Here is a 21050-nt window from a genome sequence, read left to right on the forward strand (position 1 = left end):
GATTAAAATGACACTCAAAACAAGAAAATCTTATCTGTCATAAACATTTTCAAGCTTTTGAATTATTTGTAAAAGAGGATTTTTCTTATTTTAAGACATAGACCCAACTTATTTCCAGAAAATCTGTCCTTTTTAATGAAAAGCATGCACACTTCATGTACACATACCCGTCAAGTTGTACGGTTTCAGCGTAATTTGTACAAGTGAGCACTGATTTTTAAATGTGTATGCCGTACGTTCAAAATCTGTACGTTTCTCGTGCATTACGTTTTTTTTTTCTCCGTTCAGATTTTGTCACCGTTTCAACAAAGAGACAATGTGCGTTACTACGTTGGTTGAATGACGCGAGAAAGTCAGAGACACGGAGAAAGAAGAGCAGGAGTGGGAAGGAGGGAAGAGTATTGTGACGCTGTTGCAAACGCGACGCTAGGCTGGGTGGCTCCAATATTTCCTGACTGTAGCTGACAGCCTACAATCTACGCCCACTTGATGCTTCGCAAGATATACATATAGAACTAGATGCGAAATGACAGACTCTGCGGCGTTGGTAAACACCCACCATCTTAAAGCAGTAGACTTCTCAGAGAGGCTATCTTGTAGTGAACCTTCCTGGCGAACCTAAGTAAGTTTTTATCTAAAGTACTCCTAAATCGGCAAAATCTTGACTTGAATCTATCTTTGAATGATGACACCGTTTTAAAGCTTTCACATGTCGAAAGTAGACAGAAGGGAACTAATGCATAAACCGGGCAATTTTAACAACTTTAAAGGTTGATTCACAACATTAAATGACTTCCAAACATAGCAAAGGTTACTATGTTTTTATTTTTATTTTTTATTTTTTTTTGAAAAAAATTAACATGGAAGAACATGAAAAAAAACATGAAAGGTAACACCAGTTACTTTGACAAGTAACTAATGACTCTTACATTCAGGTAACTGAGTTACTAACCCAATTACTTTTTGGGAGAAGTAATTTGTAACTGTAATTAATTACTTTTATAAAGTAAGATTAACAGCACTGGTCATAAAAAAGATGCAGTCTGCAGAATGAAAAGTGAAGAAAGCGGAGATTTTATTCTGCCAATTTGTTGCCGAACACAATTTGCCTGCAACTATTGCTGATCACTTCTCAGAATTAGCTAAATAAATGTTCCCCGACTCAAAGATTGCATCGGTAAGTTAATTTTATCAATTGACATTTTTAATTTATAATTGGACACACTAACGGATTACCTTCAAGTCAAACTGAATTGCGAGCTGAGTGCAGCTATCAAAAGACATGATAGAAATTGCCAAAAAAGTGCTACATACAATTATGACAAAAAGTCACTGTTATTTTTGTAATCATGATGTAGCTGAAGATATGGATTGTTTTTTGATTGCACCAGGTTATATGTGTTTATTACCAATAAATTCATATTATTTTAAAAATTGGGTTTTATTTTTGTTTCATATTGCACGCTATATGAAATGTTGCAAGATTAGTCATCAATTTGTAAGGGCATATGTAACTATTTGTAAGATTGCCAACGGCCTCGGGTTGACAGATACAGTATGGGTACATAGTTATTGCAGCATGAAAGACTGTTCAGATAAAGATCTAAACAGTCTGTAAATCATCAATTTCATCACAATATGATGTGAAATTGATTCTTTGAATAACAGAATGGTATTTGCAGTGATTATAAATTCTACCACGATTCATGTATTTGTACAAGTACAAGAGACTTATTTAACTCATTGGTTGCAGTCACTTGATCGAATTGAGGTTTTAATTTCATCCCATGGAAACTCATGCGAGCATCTGCTTTGAACACTCCTCAAACCTGGTCCCAGAAAGTCCGTTCACATATACAGTATATGGCGCAAAACACTCAGGTGACTTAAAGTTTCGCTCTGAGACCCCCAGCCAAATTTCAAAATTGTCCGATATGCATGTCTGATACATCATTGGAAAGCTTAAAATCTCCATTTTATGGTGGAAGAGAGTTTGAACAGGAAAACAGCAAAACCCTATCTGGAGGCAAGAGCACGCAAGAGCAGAATTACAGACGCCATGACTTTAACGAGATATTATCGCATACTTCCCTTGTTTCGATCCAAAAACTCCATGTAGCATATATCACTGAATGTCAAGACACAGTTGTAAATGCCCACAGCTGGATTTTTGGGGGGATTTAATGGGTGAAACATGGCAATGTAACGAGGGTCGCGATGCAGAAATCGCAGAATCCAAGGAGTGGTCGAGATTTTCTTTCCCCTTTAAACATTTTTTTTTTCTTTCAATTGTTCTTTGTTTGGATCGATTATTTATCATCTAACATATCGGAGAAAATGCAACAGTAACAAAAAAAAAATACAATTAAGCGATAGTTATGAGGTAGGTATCCGAGACTTTTTTACAGACGCCATTTTTTTCATGGTGATGTCATTTGTTTAAAAGTTTCAAATATGCGAGTGAATAATTTTTAAAAGTTTTTATTTTTTTACAAAATATTAGACATCAATTATTGATTCAAAGGTAAAAATGACATTTTGAAAAATAAATATAATGAATTACCTTAGTTTTATGGCTAGGTTAAAACAAAAGCGGTTGTCCGACGTCTGTAAACTGGAGTTTTCAGGGTAAAACGGACAAATTAAAAATAGTTTGGGGGCTTAATGCTCCGTGAATCTGCTATGACAGCATATATACATATTGTTCTATCAAACACAACAGTAGTTTAGGCTTAAAATTCCGCCATATAATTTTTTGGGATAAGGTGTCAAAATAAGAGGAGAGATCCTCACTTAAATCAAGAGTGGTGTTGTGCCTCAAAAAATTCGTTCATTATCAGTCATATATCTGTATTATCTGTACTCACCAGGTCCCATAAAAGGTTTGCCACCCAGTAGATTATTGGTTTGACGCCGCTGACAAACTGGAGTTGTTTGGCTTGACTGACTCTTTCATTAGTCAGGAATAGCATCAAGCCGAATGGCACAACGGACATGGCAGATAAAACGCAGCACTGAAGGAGAAATTCCAAATAGTGTCTGGTGCTGAGAACAAAGAGGGCACATTGATTCAAATTGCAATAATTTATTTTGTCAAATTATTCTTATAAAGCCTTCCTTTCCTGTCAATCAAACAAGGTAGGAAGAGTGCTACAAGTGGTAATTACTTCAGGAATTCACATCCAACATAAACATTACCTGTCAGGCGCAGGCTTTTTGTCCCCAAGTAACAGTGGGTGATTGTAGGCTGTAATGCTACTGTCAGGGGCCTTTTGTCTGAGAAATGCATTGCTCACCACATTGACAAATGACACCAGCGAATGTAGGGCTTTCCGATTATACCATATCTGTATATAGCACAAAGATGAGAAATACAACAGTCCTCGAGGGTGGTTTGAGTAATTCTTGATAGACAAAGAAATCCACATACAGTGACATAATTTTGAACAAGGTCATCCGGTAATCCTGGTCTTATGGAGAAACCACCAAATCTGCAACAGAGTGACTTGATTAACATGACTAAATATAAAACTGAGTTTTCTTGCAAGGAATTTACCTAAGTTCTTCTATGAACATCTTGATCTCCATGCTGTAAAAGAAGAGTATTATTTTATGTCACTTTATCAGCCAAGATACAGGGATCCAGAGCTAAATGGTGTCTTTAATGTTAAAAAAAAATGCTACAGTGTAAAGAATAAATACAGCCAAAAGGAAAACAAGGCTCCAATAGTGTAAATGTGGCATTTCCTCCCTTATATCCACCCCTGCAATTATTTGATCTCCGATGTAAAAGATTATTCCCATTAACCAGCCCTATATAGGAAAAATAAAAAAATTGCAAAACAATCTTTTTTGTTTGTTTGTTTATCTGAATGGGTAAAAATATCAAAAGATAAATACAATAAAATTAAAAAAAAATACATCCGTTATTTGATGCACCTTTTCTTGATAAGATGTGGGTAGCTCTTGATCAGGTGGTCTTGTACATTATAATTTGTCAGATTCTGTAGGATAATGCCTGGCGCCTTGTTGTGCTAAAAAATAAATGAAATTAGTTCATTTTATGGCAAGATCAAATTTCTTTACAAAACCGAGCAGGAAGCTGCTTTGAGAGAAATATTCTCCTGTATGTGTTTTAAACAAACTGTGAGAAATGCAATGAACTGAGGTTTACCCTCTTCTCCCCAATTTTCATTTTTATTTTATTTATGTGGTCTCAAAGCAGCCCAAGTGGTCTTAAAGTGATCCTCGATCTTTAAGACAAGTAATTCTTAAAAGATAAATGTTCGTATGAGTTATATTAATTTGATATTAAAACCCCTCTTAATGTTTTCGTTTTAATAAAGTTTGTTAAATTATTTTAAGTGATAGGTCGCCATTCTTGTTATGTCGCAGTGCATGACGTCACCAGGCCCGTTGCCGAACTTTCAGCGTGTCACTCTTATTAGCTACCCCAACATGTCGTCGGTTCTGACCCTACAATTTGAACCAGATCGGAAAAGTGAAGAGCAGGACAGCACTGTCGGTCGTTCACAAGACGAGCAGCAAAGGAAAAATGAGAGCAGGAAATACAGTACCGGTTAAGACAAGCATTGGGAAAAACTGGTGATGTACTTGCGGCAGTTGCGTCTCAATGAAAATGGAGCTAGAGAGAGTATGCTGTTCGTCATCTGACGGGAACAAATCCTGGAATCAATGTAAGGTGTGGTAGGTAGGATACGTGAATAAAAGTACCAAAAAACATTTATTCACAGAAAAATAATATTTCCACCTTGACACTCGTCACTCGGGAGCTCAGCGGTACTCACACACGCGTTCCCGGACGAATTCCAACATAAACGTAAGGTCCATGTCAGAGTCACTGTCGTCAATGTAGCATGCCATAGTGCTTTAATTATTTGGTATGATTTGGGGAAAACTCCCACGAACAATAGTCCACAAAAAAGATAATAGTAATCCAAATCAGCGTTTTTTCACTCACTCGAAGATCGAGGAAGTAGACTGATCCCATGGCAATGTTGCCGCCGCGATCAGGCCGTCGAATCCACAAAATAGAAGGATCCGAAAAGCCGCTGTGGGACCGTCGAATCCAGAAAATAGACAGATGCGAAACCAATATTGCAGCCGCTGTGGGACCGTCGGATCCAGAAAATAGACGGATCCCTTACTTAGTAGGTAGGATACGTGCATACAGGGACTAAACACTTATGCACATTTGTTCTCAAAAAATAATAATTCCACCTTGACCACTCACGTCACTTCCCTTGTTTCAATTTGACTGGAAATTGCATCCAAAAGCAGCACATCGTGGCATTTTACTTCGCGAGTTTAGGCAGCAATACGCAACTGTTGTATACGCTACATATTTGGAAACATCCCATTTACGTTATCACTGCGAGCCCGCAAAACATGACGCCAACTATCGGTCAAAATGTGTACTAAATATTATAAAATATTACCATTGATTTAACATTTTATGTGTTTCTTACAACATATTTTAGTACAAAAGAACAATTGTGGTTAATTAGAGCCTACATTTATTTAAAGCAGAAATATGAAGTAATTTCTTCACATGCCAAATAGGGTCACAATTAAAGGAATTAAACATTGTCCAACAAATAAAGCATGAAAAAATTATTTATATGTTGTATATTTGACAAAATAATAGCTATATATATATATATATATTGAAAAAATTATTTATATGTTGTATATATGACAAAATAATAGCCTTTCCGAAGTTCAAGCCTGAAAGGGGACGAACCCGGAAGTGATACGTCACACCGGGAACAGCGATGGCAGCTCCATACATATGGCCGCCATACAAAGCCCTTCAAACAGTGATTCAAACAGCGATATAAGCGATAGATCTAGCGCAAGGGAGGAGATCCAAGTTTTTGAAGAGTTGGAGGAAGAAGACGAGGTTGGAATTTTATGTTGGACCTAACATGTATTAGCCAGACGCTAATCAGGATGTAAACAATGTGCCTAGACTACCTGACATGGAATGGATACAAGACCCATCGAGATTACAAGATTGGTAAGATATAGGGTGTTATTATTTTCATGATTTGAAGATGCAGGCATTTGCACATAATTGTATGTTTTTGTCTATCTGATGACATTGTTCAAAAAATAATAGACTTCATGCTCATTTTAGCAGATCCGGCAGCTCTCGTGCATATAAAATAATAATATAAAAACGTTGGGGGGGAAAGAAGGAGATGAGTCGTTGATGGCTTTCTCCACTTTATAATAGCGGACTGCCGCCACATTCGACTGCAAAGTTTTGCTTCTCGCTGATCTCCTCCTCGCGTCCTACTACTCCAGCGTCTCTTAAACGGATCGTGCATAGTGTCTTATTATGAGCTTTTTGTTTACAAATGTATCGAACACACGATGTGCTGACAACTTTGTTTCTTTATTAACACACGGAGCTAACAGTACAACATGGCTCGGGGCTCTCGGGAGGAAGTGGCATCTAATGGCGTGAGGAAATGTAGTTTTTTCACACAAGCGAACAGATTAAAAAGCACCACTTCAGTGTTGTCCCGAGACTACATTTCCCATGATTCACTGCGTGACCTGCGCACTCGCTGACTCGCTGCCAGACACGCTTGTTGGGGTCATCTGTCAGCGGCTCTCGTACAGTAAAACACAAACTAGAAGGCTATCAAGCGATCACCGTGAAAGTACAAATGTAATGCAATGCTTGAAGCATGAAGGTGTAAATACATAATACAAATACAAATAAATGTGCACAAACTCACCAGCCGTGTCTCTTACTGCAACGTGACCGTGAATTACCGCGACGCCGACCCGTTTATATCCACATCCACACCCCTTTCCCGATTGACAGTGGATTAACCCTTTCGGACAATACCGTAGATGACGCACAATTTAAACACACTTAACCTAGTGAACGCAACAACAACTATGATCAGGGATTGCCACGAGTTAACTTTCGGCTAACGTCGCTAGCTTATACTGTTCATTCCACAACAGTTGGCGGCTTTTGACAAAGTCATCAGTCATCTATCCAAAAATCACACTTACTTTTTGGCAAATCCTTGATCATAAGCAGACCGGTTAAGGAAGCAGGCATCTTCGAAGTGTTTGCAGCAGAGAACACTACTCGATGATGGCGTGAAATTCATTCGCATCGTGCGAACGAAAGATGTCCATTTACGTGTCCTGCTATCCTTTGGCCGCTCATACAACTTTTCGTTTGAGTGAGAACAAAACATCGCCACACACCGCCGTGGCATCTTACCCAGAACCAATACCACAAACAATACTGTTCTATGGCGGACTTCCCTCGCACTTCCCAGTGTGACGTAATTTCCAAAGATTTCCAAAGATTGTTGAAGAAAAGCATTTTCGTTGTCAAGGGCGTTGCTATGGGTTAAACAAAGAATCTGGAAGGGTTGCGTTAAAAAAAATAACGAAAATATGCTTATAACTGTTTAGCCATTGATATGATTAAAAAACATGGTTGGCCAACCTTACTTCACGTTACTGCTTTTTAATGTGGCTTTGTTAAGCAGACCTGCAAGTGTTAAGCTTAAGCTAGTCTACAGAGCTGACAGCATAGACAGCATTTTAGTCTAAAATGGAAGTGGCTTACCCAAAGTTGTGTCAGGGGTTAGGAATGATGCAGCAGCCATACACAATCAAGATCAGAGCTGATGTACTTCCATATGTCTACAACAAGGCGAGTCTCAATTTCCCCTCTACATAAAGTCAAAGAAGAGCTCAAAAGAATGGAGGAAAAAGGGGTCATAACGAGAGTGGAAGAACCAACCGACTGGTGTTCAGGTATGGTTCCGGTGCCTACAAAAAATGGCTCTGTGCACATATGTGTTGATTTCACTCGTCTCAACGAAGCAGTTTGTAGAGAAAGATATATTCTGCCTTCAGAAGAGCAAACAATTGGTTCCCTAGCAGGAGCAAAAGTCTTCAGTAAGTTGGACGCCAACAGAGGATTCTGGCAGAACCCATTATCTCCCGAGTCATCCTTGTACACCACGTTTATCACTCCCTTTGGTCGCTTCTACTTCAACAGATTGCCTTTTGGCATAGCGTCAGCTCCAGAACATTTCCAGCGGCGCATGTCAATGATCATCGAGGGTCTTCAAGGAGATGTATGTCACATGGACGACGTCCTTGTCTGGGGTAGAGACCAACAAGAGCACGACACCAGGCTTCATTCTGTTCTCCACAAGCTACAGCAAGCAGGAGTCACGCTTAACATAGACAAGTGTGAGCTGAGCAGAGGTGAGGTAAAGTTCCTTGGTCACATTTTATCAGGTGATGGAGTACAGCCAGACCCAGACAAAGTCAAAGCTGTCATGGCCATGAGAGAGCCAAATAATATTGGTGAGGTGCGCAGTTTCCTCGGAATGCTAAATCAGCTGGGCAAATACATTCCTGGCCTAGCTGAAAAAGACAAGCCATTGAGGGATCTTCTGTCAAAGAAGAATCAGTGGGCCTGCGGGAGTGCACAGCAAAAAGCATTTGATTAGCTTAAAACTGACCTCACGTCACCACCAGTATTGAAACTTTACGACCCTAACAAATAGCTGAAATTGTCGGCAGACACCTCTTCATTTGGTTTGGGGCAGTCCTCCTGCAGAAAGAGCAGATGCAGTGGAAACATGTCGCGTATGCATCTCGTTCACTGACAGAGACAGAACGAAGGTACGCCCAGGTGGAGAAGGAGGCCCTAGGATTGACATGGGGGTGTGCGCGTTTCCGAGACTTCCTTGTTGGAAGACATTTCGCCATGGAAACCGACCACAAGCCACTCATCAGCCTGCTTTCTCACCAGGCACTCACCGAGCTTCCTCAGAATCCAGCGGTTCCGACTCAGACTAATGACGTACTGCTACACCATCACACATACACCTTGCGAGGTTTATGCGTGAACAGAGTGTCGTGTTCACGGCCGACACTCTTTCACGCTCACCAGTTAGTCAAAACGTCAATATAAAACAGACTGACAAAGATTTAATGGAAGACACGAACAGCTACATTGATGAGGTCATCAATAACATGCCCACCAGTTCATTGTACATGGAAAAGCTGAGAAACCAACTGCAAGAAGACAGTGTGTGCTCAGAAATAATGTACTTCTGTCAGAATAAATGGCCTGACCGCATCAAACTCACAGATCCCGCAAAAGCTTACTGGCCTGACAAAGCTTTGCTCACTGTTAATGATGGAATTTTGCTCAGAGGTTCCAGACTGGTTTATCCCACAGCAATGTGCAACTCAGTCCTCAATGCTCTACACGAGGGATATCAAAGATGCAGAGAGCGGGTCAAAGAAACTGGTTGGTGGCCAGGTATAAGCAGCCAATTAAATTAACTGATCAAAAACTAAAGCATTTGCATCAAAGAACGAGCAAACTCTGTTGAACCACTGATGTCCGGAAAGCTACCAGAGAGGCCTTGGCAGAAACTAGGTTCTGATCTATTTACATTTAAAGATGACTGTTTCCTGTTAGTTGTGGACTATTACTCAAGATTTGTTGACATTGCCAAACTAACTCCCACATGTTCCCAGGATGTTATTGTTCATCTTAAATCAATTTTCGCCAGGCATGGCGTCCCAGAATTTTTTTTCAGTGACAATGGACCTCAGTACACCAGTCAGGAGTTCAAGAACTTCGCGAAATCCTACGGGCTCACTCATACCACCAGCAGCCCTGGTTTCCCGCAAAGCAACGGTGAGGCTAAGCGTCATGTGCAGACTATGAAAAATATGCTCAAAAAGGCTGAGGATCCATATTTAGCGCTGTTGGCCTACAGAGCGACACCGCTCGCAAATGGTTTCAGTCCTGCTCAGCTTCTGATGGATAGACGACTACGCACACCAGTGCCACAGCATCCATCTCTTCTTTCCCCTGAACTTCCAGACAGCATCATCGTCGCTGCTAAAGAAAGAGAGAAGAGAGATAAGGACTCAAAAAGATTTAACAACAGACATCGCGTGAGACATTTGAGTAAACTCATCCCAGGTCAACAAGTCTGGATTACAGACAAAAGATCCAGAAGAACAGTGGTTTCTTCTCATACGTTGTGGATGGTCCTACCGGCACCATTAGAAGAGAATGGCACCATCTTGTTCCTTTTTCAGAGACTCCGGCGCGACCACTTCGCACGTTGACTCAAGAGCACGCCACCTCAACAGCGAGAGTTAACAATGGCTTCCCAAGAATGCCCAGAGTCGTCAACAACACAGACTCCTGCGTCACACTCTCCTGTCACACACACACACCTGCCCACATACATGCTGGCGGATACATTACGAGGAGAAAACCTCAAAGACTGGACTTATGAAAACAAAAGATTGGGGATTGTTTATGTTTGATTCAAATTTTATATGCTCTTGTTTACATTATTTGCTTCCTGAAAGATTTAAGAGTTTATTTTGCTATTCTAAATGGTGAAACTTGAAATTGCAATATTCTGAGTTATTGTGCATTTATGAGTCTTTGAAAGAGCTTTCATATTAATCTAGAAATTGCAATGTTTACAGGTGTAATTTATGCTTTCACTTTTCAGAAAGGGAGATGTGGTATAAACTGCCATGCTTTTATTTTGATACGTAACAGGAAGTGCTATACCGAATGTCGTGTGCGATATGCGTATGCTTGACAATAATATGTCCGGCTGGTTCCCGAGTTGCTGGTTCGTAAATAAAGCCAACATTCTATTCAAAACTGACTGTATTTAATAACCCATTATACGACACACATTAACAGATTTATTGTATCCAAACAAAAACGCGATCACTAAAAAGAGATAACAAAAAGGGTCCGTGACAAATAGGCCGACGGAGATCACTATAAATAACCCGATGGTAAACCAAGGTGATAAAGATAACTTCTCTTGCGCTCCTGCTCATGAAACTGATTGTCCAAACGTATGGACAGTCCAATAAGGTCCTCCAAAGCTGCTGCTCCGTTGCGGGCGGCCAGTTCGTCCATCACCAACGGACTTAGCTACCCTCCAGAATACACAACATAAAGCCGCGTCATCAAAGCCGGTCACTGCTGCCAGAATCCTCAACAAGGCAGAATAGTTCGCGACAGACAGCTTGCCCTGGGCCAAGTTGAGCAAGTGACTCGCAGCCTCCTTACCCCGAATAGGGTGGTCGAAAACACTAATTTCCTCGACAAATTCAAGAAGAGAGTTACGAATCTTTATGTACTTGTTGCTGATCGCCATGGACCACGCTGCCGCCTTACCGGTCGTCGGAGGAGGAGTACAAGAGGGGTTGTTGGTCGAAAACTAGTGAACACTGATGCAAAACTGCTCGCACGACCCGAAGCCAGGGCACACGGTGCGGCAAGGAGAACTGGCTCTAAGTGTCCGATCACAGGTGGAAAACACACCACAACAACAACAGACAATAGACTTACTGACCAGAAAAGCCAAGTGGCTCTGCTTTAGATTGGACAGTGTTTTAAGAGAAGGCTTGCCATTCTGAAACTAATGCTAATGCGAACGCTAGGAGTTTTGCGTATGATGATCACTCAGCACACACCTTTAAAGGCTAAAGCAGCATTGCATATTCGCTGTTGCCAAGATAAGAAAACAAATATTACTGTGTTTCCAAATAAGCAAGATGCCGGTGAGGAGAGTGAGCAAGAGGCACAGCACAACTCACATGAGTGATATGACCCAAACACTGCTTTGATGCAAGCTGATGTACTCCACGTACGATATGGAAATGTCACGCATTGTGAACATATCACAAAAAACTATGTCGCATTTTCATCTCGTCATCTCGTCAGACGAAAACTGGCATTTGTCTCGTTATCAAGCCACGTTTTTATTGTTCGTCAACCAATTTTCGTTATAGTCACTGTTGACGAAAACAACACTGGTGATCAGATAGCAAAAAGTAGGATGTTTTCTTATTAATGCTCATCGGTGATTTATCCTAATACTGGGTACCTTGCCTGGTACACCAGGCTCACCGCTGTTCCAGCTATAGAGTCTGGCATCCGCTCGGCGGATCAAATTCCCAGGACGGAGCAAGCCACAGCAAACAGACAGCGGAGTGGACCAATTAGCGACGGGTGGACGTACTGTTGATAAAGCGACCAGAAACTCTAGCGCAAGGGAATAAGCATACGAGGAGACCCGAGAACAGACAGGTTTATCGATGTGTTTTTGGTCCTTTAAAAGTGAATTTACCGCAGATTGGAACATATTCTCGGCTCTCGTGTTCGCCATCTGTGTTGTTGTGGAGACGACTTCCGACGCGCAAGAGTGACGTTACTCGTTAAAAACACATCACGCAAATAAACGAATCTGATTGCACGGATTTCGTTCTTGCTCGAGAGGCCAATAAGAAAATGGGTCCGAGACTCTTCTCACAAATGTTTGAAAAATACAGGGAGCATAGTCTGGCGGTGCCACTATCCGACCCATCTTTCCTCATCCTATCCTTCGGTTGTTTCCCCCTCACATGACGTCCTCTGGTAAATACTGTATAGTCCCGTAGTGGGCAAACTACTCCACAAAGAGCCACAGTTTGTGCTGGTTTTTGTTGCAACCCATCAGGAGGACATATTTTCACCAATCTGTTGTTTTACAAGTGGAGTCAGTTGATTGCAGTCAGGTGCTTCTTGTTTCCTCGGACCCTTCAATGGTTGAACTGCCTGTGCCTGTTCATTTATAACAAAGACCAGGACCCACTGCAGCCCTTGAGGACTGATTTGCCCACCCATGGTATAGTCAGATCGCAATAGCACTGCTTTGTGTTTATTAGGGTCCGAGCACTAGGCATGCAAAGGCCCTATTGTTTTGCAAAGGACTATTTAAAAAAAAAAAAATTTTCAGGGCAAATGAAAACGGCCAATTTGGAGGCCTGAACATGCACGAAAAGTCACCAAAATTTGCACATACGTGCGGAAAATTGTAAATTTTGATAATTTTGCAACGTTGAAAAAAAATGTAACAAAATGGCTCAGTGGCGCCCTCTTGAAATTTTAAAATTGGCCTATAACATTAGGGTCTGTCAACATAGAGCAATGAAATTTGGGGAGTCTATACCTTGTCCAAAACCGCTCCAAAAAAGCATTGGCACCCATATTCCAAACCCAACAGGAAATCGGTTATTTTGGATCGAATATGAAATTTTTATCGATTTACAGGGTGCACATTTGAAGCCTTTTCGCCGAGGGAGTTAGTTGGATCATCTTCAAAATTGGTAAGACTGTTCAGGAGACATATGAGGTCTTAACTTTTTAAAATGGTGCGTTTTCATTCACGGGTCTGACCTGGGCGTAATGCCAAAGTCGGCCATTTTTTCGGCAAAATGACAAATTCAGTAAATGACTAATAGTTCCTTCACACAACGTTCAATCTTTTTCATATCTGGCATGTATGTGCAGTATCCCACCCTTAACACGAGTGCATTGAAATATTACCCATTAGGCCTAGCGCCCCCTAGTGAGAACAGGAAATGCCTTTTTTTACGAGACAGGTTCCTCCTCCAAGGAAAAAAAATCTGTTGACCTCAAACCTGCATCAGGGGAGCCTTAAGACCTGTGTTCAGGTGCCTGATGAAAAATATTGAGGTTTCGTTGAAGCGGAGGGGTCCAAACAGGAAAGTGAAAATGACCGTCAACAATTTGTCTCGCAAAAGACTTTGAACAGTCATAACTCGGCAGATATACAACATATCTGCACCAAACTTCCCGTGCTTGTTGAGAGTCATACTCTGAAGGGTCTGGTAGGGGTCATTTGCATCAACTCTACAGTGCCAACTAGTGGCGACAGAAAGGAGTTTTAAAAAAGGCCTTTCCTATTGGGTTTTTTCAACGTAGAGCAATGAAATTTGGGGAGTCCATACCTTATGCAAAACTGCTCCAAAAAGTCTCTTGCACCCATTTTCCAAATCCAACAGAAAATCGGTTATTTTGGATGGAATGTGAATTTTTTATCCATTTGTAGTAAAGTATACATTTGGAGGCCTGAACATGCACGAAAACTCACCAAATTGTGCACATACATGCGGCTTTGCGTGGATTTCGATAATCTTGCAGCGTTACAAAAAAATGTAACAAAATGGCTCAGTGGCGCCCCCTTGAATTTTTCAAAAAGGCGTTTCCTATTAGGTTTTTTTAACGTAGAGTTATGAAATTTGGGGAGTCGATACCTTGTGCAAAACTGCTCCAAAAAGTCTCTTGAACCCATATTCCAAACCCAACAGGAAATCGGGTATTTTGGATCAAATGTGAAATTTTTATCAATTAACAGGTTGCACATTTGAGACCTTGTCACAGAGGGAATTAGTTGGATCATCTTCAAAATTGGTTAGACTATTCAGGAGACATAGGAGATCTAAAATTTTCAAAATGGTGCATTTTCATTCATGGGTCTGACCTGGGCGTGGTGCCAAAGTAAGCCATTTTTTCGGCAAAATGACAAATTCAGTAAATGACTAATAGCTCCTTGAAACAACGTTCAATCTTTTTCATATCTGGCATGTATGTGCGGGATCCCACCCTTAACAAGAGTGCATTGAAATATTAACCATTAGGCCTAGCGCCACCTAGTGGGAACAGGAAATGCCTTTTTTTACGAAACAGGCTCCTCCTCCAAGGAAAAAAAATCTATTCACCTCAAACCTGCAAGAGGGGAGCCTTAAGACATGTGTTCAGGTGCCTGATGAAAAATACTGAGGTTTGGGTGAAGCAGAAGGGTCCAACAGGAGAAGTAAAAATGACTGAACCCATTTCGTCTCACCAAAAGTTTTGAACAGTCATAACTTCTACAACACATCTGCGCCAAACATCTCGTGCTTGTTGAGTCATACTCTGAAGGGTCCTGTAGGGGTCATTTGCATCAACCCTACAGCGCCAACTAGTGGCAATAGAAAGTCACTCATTTTTTCTAATATATGTCCAGTTCTTTTCAGGTTGGTCACTGTAATTTCATGACCTTTTGTAATACTTATTTCACGGCCCATGTCCACATGTCTCTGTCTGTTGCCGTGATGACCCTTTGTTCGCCATTAAAAGGAAATTTTTTTTTTCAGAGACTCAGGCAGCTTATAGAGCCACAGAATTTGGCACACTTGGTCGAATTGGCCCAGTTAGAAGATTCATTTTGCTTTTGAATAAGGGCTTGGCTGCACAGCTCAGTAGCGCCTCCTTTTTTGTAGTACTCTTTCCAATAGGGGTTTTTATCTATTAGGTGTGTGAATTTAAAGAGGCGACTTTCGAGCATGTGAGGTTCTAATGGGATGATTAGAGAGGACGATCTGCCACCACCCTGACCTGCACACTGTCCGAGTTGCGTGACGTCCCAGTTGCGCAAGATTGCGAGGGCCCGTTCAGTCCTGCTTGCAGGCCTAGTTATTATTATTTTTTTTTTTTCAGGGCAAATGAAAACTGCCAATTTGGAGGCCTGAACATGCACGAAAAGTCACCAAAATTTGCACATACGCGCGGAAAATTGTAAATTTTGATAATTTTGCAACGTTGAAAAAAATGTTATAAAATGGCTCAGTGGCGCCCCCTTGAAATTTTTAATTTGGCCTATAACATTAGGGTTTGTTAGCGTAGAGCGACGAAATTTGGGGAGTCTATACCTTGTTCAAAACCGCTCCAAAAAAGCATTTACACCCATATTCCAAACCCAACAGGAAATCGGTTATTTTTGATCGAATATGAAATTTTTATCGATTTACAGGGTGCACATTTGAGACATTTTCGTCGAGGGAGTTAGTTGGATCATCTTCAAATTTGGTGAGACTGTTCAGGAGACATATGAGATCTTAAGTTTTTAAAATGGTGCGTTTTCATTCACGGGTCTGACCTGGGCGTGGTGCCAAAGTCGGCCATTTTTTCGGCAAAATGACAAATTCAGTAAATGACTAATAGTTCCTTGACACAACGTTCAATCTTTTTCATATCTGGCATGTATGTGCGGTATCCCACCCTTAACACGAGTGCATTGAAATATTACCCATTAGGCCTAGCGCCCCCTAGTGAGAACAGGAAATGCCTTTTTTTACAAGACAGGTTCCTCCTCCAAGGGAAAAAAATCTGTTGACCTCAAACCTGCATCAGGGGAGCTTTAAGACCTGTGTTCAGGTACCTGATGAAAAATATTGAGGTTTCATTGAAGCGGAGGGGTCCAAAAAGGAACGTGATAATGACCGTCAACAATTTGTCTCGCAAAACACTTTGAACAGTCATAACTCAGCAGATATACAACATATCTTCGCCAAACTTCCCGTGCTTGTTGAGAGTCATACCCTGAAGGGTCTTATAGGGGTCATTTGCATCAACTCTACAGTGCCAACTAGTGGCCACAGAGAGGAGTTTTAAAAAAGGCCTTTCCTATTGGGTTTTTTCAACGTAGAGCAATGAAATTTGGGGAGTCCATACCTTATGCAAAACTGCTCCAAAAAGTCTCTTGCACCCATTTTCCAAATCCAACAGAAAATCGGGTATTTTGGATCGAATGTGAAATTTTTATCCATTTGTAGTACAGTTTACATTTGGAGGCCTGAACATGCACGAAAACTCACCAAATTTTGCACATACATGCGGCATTGCGTAACGTTCAATAATCTTGCAACGTTACGAAAACATGTAACAAAATGGCTCAGTGGCGCCCCCTTGAAATTTTCAAAAAGGCCTCTCCATTTAGGTTTTTTCAACGTAGAGGGATGAAATTCGGAGAGTCGATACCTTGTACAAAACTGCTCCAAAAAGTCTCTTGCACGCATATTCCAAACCCAATGGGAAATCGGGTATTTTGGATTGAATGTGAAATTTTTATCAATTTACAGTGTGCACATTTGAGACCTTGGCACCTAGGGAATTAATTTGATCATCCTCAAAATTGGCGAGACTGTTCATGAGGCATATGAAATTTTAAGTTATCAAAATGGTGTGTTTTCATTCACGGGCCTGACCTGGGCGGGGTGCCAAAGTCAGCCATTTTTTCGCCAAAACACCGAATTCGGAAAATTACTGATAACTCCCTCATACAATGTTCAATCTATTTTAAATCCGGCATGTGTGTGAGGTATACCAGCCTGAGCAGGACTGGATTGAAAATTTACCATTTGTGCCTGGTGCCTCCTAGTGGGAACAGGAAATGCCCTTTTTTACGGGACACACTCCTCCTCTAAAGGGAAAAAATCAATCTACCTCAAACCTGCATCAGGGAAGCCTTAAGACCTGTCTTCAGGTGCCTGATGAAAAATATTGAAGTTTCGTTGAAGCGGAGGGGTCCAAACAGGAAAGTGAAAATGACTGTCAACAATTTTTCTCTGCAAAAACTTTGAACAGTCATAACACGGCAGATATACACATATCTGCGCCAAACTTCCCGTGCTTGTTGAAAGTCATACCCTGAAGGGCCTTGTAGGGGTCATTTGCATCAACCCTACAGCGCCAACTAGTGGCAATAGAAAGTCACTCGTTTTTCCAATACATGTCCAGTTCTTTTCAGGTTGGTCATTGTAGTTTCAAGACCTATTAAAATACTTATTTACGGCCCATGTCCACGTGTCTCTGTCTGTTGCCGTGACGACCCTATGTTCGCCATTTAAAGGAAATATTTTTTTTCAGAGACTCAGGCAGTTTATAGAGCCACAATATTTGGCACACTTGGTCGAATTGGCCCAGTTAGAAGATTAAATTTGGTTTTGAATAAGGGCTTGGCTGCACAGCTCAGTAGTGGCTCCTTTTTTGTAGTACTCTCTCCAATAGGGGTTTTTATCTCTTGGGTGTGGGAATGTAAATAGGCGACTTTCGAGCATGTTAGGTTCTAATGGGATGATTAGAGAGGACGATCTGCCACCACCCTGACCTGCACACTGTCCGAGTTGCGTGACGTCCGAGTTGCGCAAGATTGCGAGGGCCCGTTCAGTCCTGCTTGCAGGCCTAGTTCTGATTGTTCTTTTCTCTCTGAACCCCCAAAATCATTTTTTTCTGCTCCTTTCTCCTAATTTAAAAAAATATATATACAGTGGGGAGAACAAGTATTTGATACCATTGGTTTTCCCATTGGCAGTGTATCAAAAACTTGTTCTCCCCACTGTATATGTATAGCGGAAAACACAGACAAGGCTGAAAAAGCAGTTTCTGCTCTTGCACCCCTCTTTAAAATAAACTGCTGTATTTTAAGCCAAAGAACTGTTGTGTTTGATAGAACAATGTCTATATGCTGCCATAGCAGACTCATGGCGCAATAAGCCCCCCAAACTATTTTTAATTTGTCCGTTTTACCCTGGAAACCCCCATTTACAATGTCTATATGCTGCTATAGCAGATTCATGGCGCAATAAGCCCCCAAACTATTTTTAATTTGGCCGAAACCCCCGTTTACAGACGTCGCGCAACCGCTTTTTTTTCAACTTAGCCATAAAAAGAAGGTAAGTAATCGTATTATTCGAAATGTCTGTCATTTTTAGCTTAAAATCATTCATTGATGTATAATATTTAGTTAAAAAAAAAAAATCACATATCTTATTTCAAACAAATTAAGTCACAGTGAAAAAAATGGCGTCTGTATAAATGACTATTACTTAATTGTATTTTTTTCGGCACTGTCGCATTTTCCCCAATATTCTAGATGATAACATAGACTTCATAATACTTGACAGGTCACGGGAAACGGGGCCAATCCGTAGGGGGCCTATTTTCAAAAACTTCAAATTCAAATATTTTCGAAACCAGAGCTACTACCGACCTAAAACCAAAAAAGGCACCTACCTTAGCCATATATGAGTCTCCATGAGTAGCGGCATCAAAAAATTCAAAGTCGTTGCCTTATAAAATCCTGATTATTAGGGCCCGAGCACTAAGCGTGCGAAGGCCCTATTGTTTTGCAAAGGATTATTATTATTATTATTATTATTATTAGGGCCCGAGCACTAGGCGTGCGAAGGCCCTATTGTTTTGCAAAGGATTTTTTTTTTTTTTTTTTTCAGGGCAAATGAAAACGGCGAATTTGGAGGCCTGAACATGCACGAAAAGTCACCAAAATTTGCACATACGTGCGGAAAATTGTAAATTTCAATAATTTTGCAACGTTGAAAAAAATGTAACAAAATGGCTCAGTGGCGCCCCCTTGAAATTTTAAAATTGGCCTATAACATTAGGGTCTGTCACCATAGAGCAATGAAATTTGGGGAGTCTTTACCTTGTCCAAAACCGCTCCAAAAAAGCATTGGCACGCATATTCCAAACCCAACAGGAAATCGGTTATTTTGGATCGAATATGAATTTTTTATCGATTTACAGGGTGCACATTTGAGGCCTTTTCACCGAGGGAGTTAGTTGGATCATCTTCAAAATTGGGGAGACTGTTCAGGAGACATATGAAATCTTAAGTTATTAAAATGGTGCGTTTTCATTCACGGGTCTGACCTGGGCGTGGTGCCAAAGTTGGCCATTTTTTCGGCAAAATGACAAATTCAGTAAATGACTAATAGTTCCTTGACACAACGTTCAATCTTTTTCATATCTGGCATGTATGTGCGGTATCCCACCCTTAACACGAGTGCATTGAAATAGTACCCATTAGGCCTAGCGCCCCCTAGTGAGAACAGGAAATGCCTTTTTTTACGAGATAGGTTCCTTCTCCAAGGGAAAAAAATCTGTTGACCTAAAACCTGCATCAGGGGAGCCTTAAGACCTGTGTTCAGGTGCCTGATGAAAAATACTGAGGTTTTGTTGAAGCGGAGGGGTCCAAACATGAAAGTGAAAATAACAGTCAACAATTTGTCTCGCAAAATACTTTGAACAGTCATAACTCAGCAGATATACAACATACCTGCGCCAAACTTCCCGTGCTCGTTCAGAGTCATACCCTGAAGGGTCTTGTAGGGGTCATTTGCATTAACTCTACAGTGCCAACTATTGGCGACAGAAAGGAGTTTTTAAAAAGGCCTTTCCTATTGGGTTTTTTCAACGTAGAGCAATGAAATTTGGGGAGTCCATATCTTATGCAAAACTGCTCCAAAAAGTCTCTTGCACCCATTTTCCAAATCCAACGGAAAATCGGGTATTTTGGATCGAATGTGAAATTTTTATCCATTTGTAGTATAGTTTACATTTGGGGGCCTGAACATGCACGAAAACTCACCAAATTTTGCACATACATGCGGCTTTGCGTGGATTTCGATAATGTTGCGACGTTACAAAAAAATGTAACAAAATAGCTCAGTGGTGCCCCCATGAATTTTTCAAAAAGGCGTTTCCTATTAGGTTTTTTAAACGAAGAGCAATGAAATTTGGTGAGTCGATACCATGTGCAAAACTGCTCCAAAAAGTCTCTTGAACCCATATTCCAAACCCAACCGGAAATCGGGTACTTTGGATCGGATGTTAAATTTTGATCAATTATAGGGTGCACATTTGAGACCTTGTCACAGAAAGAGTTAGTTGTATCATCTTCAAAATTCGTGAGACTATTCAGGAGACATAGGAGATATAAAATTTTCAAAATGGTGCGTTTTCATTCATGGGTCTGACCTGGGCGTGGTGCCAAAGTCGGCCATTTTTTCGGCAAAATGACAAATTCAGTAAAAGACTAATAGCTCCTTGACACAACGTTCAATCTTTTTCATATCTGGCATGTATGAGCGGGATTCCACCCTTAACACGAGTGCATTGAAACATTACCCTTTAGGCTGAGCGCCCCTTATTGGGAACAGGAAATGCCTTTTTTTACTAAACAGGCTCTTCCTCCAAGGAAAAATAATATATTCACCTGAAACCTGCTTCAGGGGAGCCATAAGACATATGTTCAGGTGCCTGATGAAAAATACTGAGGTTTGGTTGAAGCAGAAGAGTCCAACGGGAGAAGTGAAAATGACTGAAGCCATTTCGTCTCAACAAAAGTTTTAAACAGTCATAACTTCTTTAACATATCTGCGCCAAACATCTCGTGCTTGTTGAGTCATACTCTGAAGGGTCCTGTAGGGGTCATTTGCATCAACCCTACAGCGCCAACTAGTGGCAATAGAAAGTCAGTCGTTTTTCCAATACATGTCCAGTTCTT

General features: G+C 40.9%; 1 protein-coding gene across 13 annotated transcripts in view; it reads right to left on the minus strand.

Annotated features, from left to right (window-relative positions):
* Positions 1-21050, minus strand: part of LOC130917366 (phospholipid-transporting ATPase ABCA1-like) — a 321379-nt gene that overhangs the window by 86263 nt on the left and 214066 nt on the right. For all 13 annotated transcript variants that reach the window (XM_057838802.1, XM_057838715.1, XM_057838723.1 and 10 more), the window contains 5 exons: positions 3940-4034; positions 3557-3589; positions 3431-3491; positions 3199-3347; positions 2868-3045 (listed from right to left, as the gene is read on the minus strand). In XM_057838802.1, the coding sequence (XP_057694785.1) occupies positions 2868-3045; positions 3199-3347; positions 3431-3491; positions 3557-3589; positions 3940-4034 (516 nt within the window). The remainder of the gene's footprint in view (positions 1-2867; positions 3046-3198; positions 3348-3430; positions 3492-3556; positions 3590-3939; positions 4035-21050) is intronic.

Source organism: Corythoichthys intestinalis, chromosome 1, assembly GCF_030265065.1.
Source record: "Corythoichthys intestinalis isolate RoL2023-P3 chromosome 1, ASM3026506v1, whole genome shotgun sequence".
NCBI classification, from domain to species: Eukaryota; Metazoa; Chordata; class Actinopteri; order Syngnathiformes; family Syngnathidae; genus Corythoichthys; species Corythoichthys intestinalis.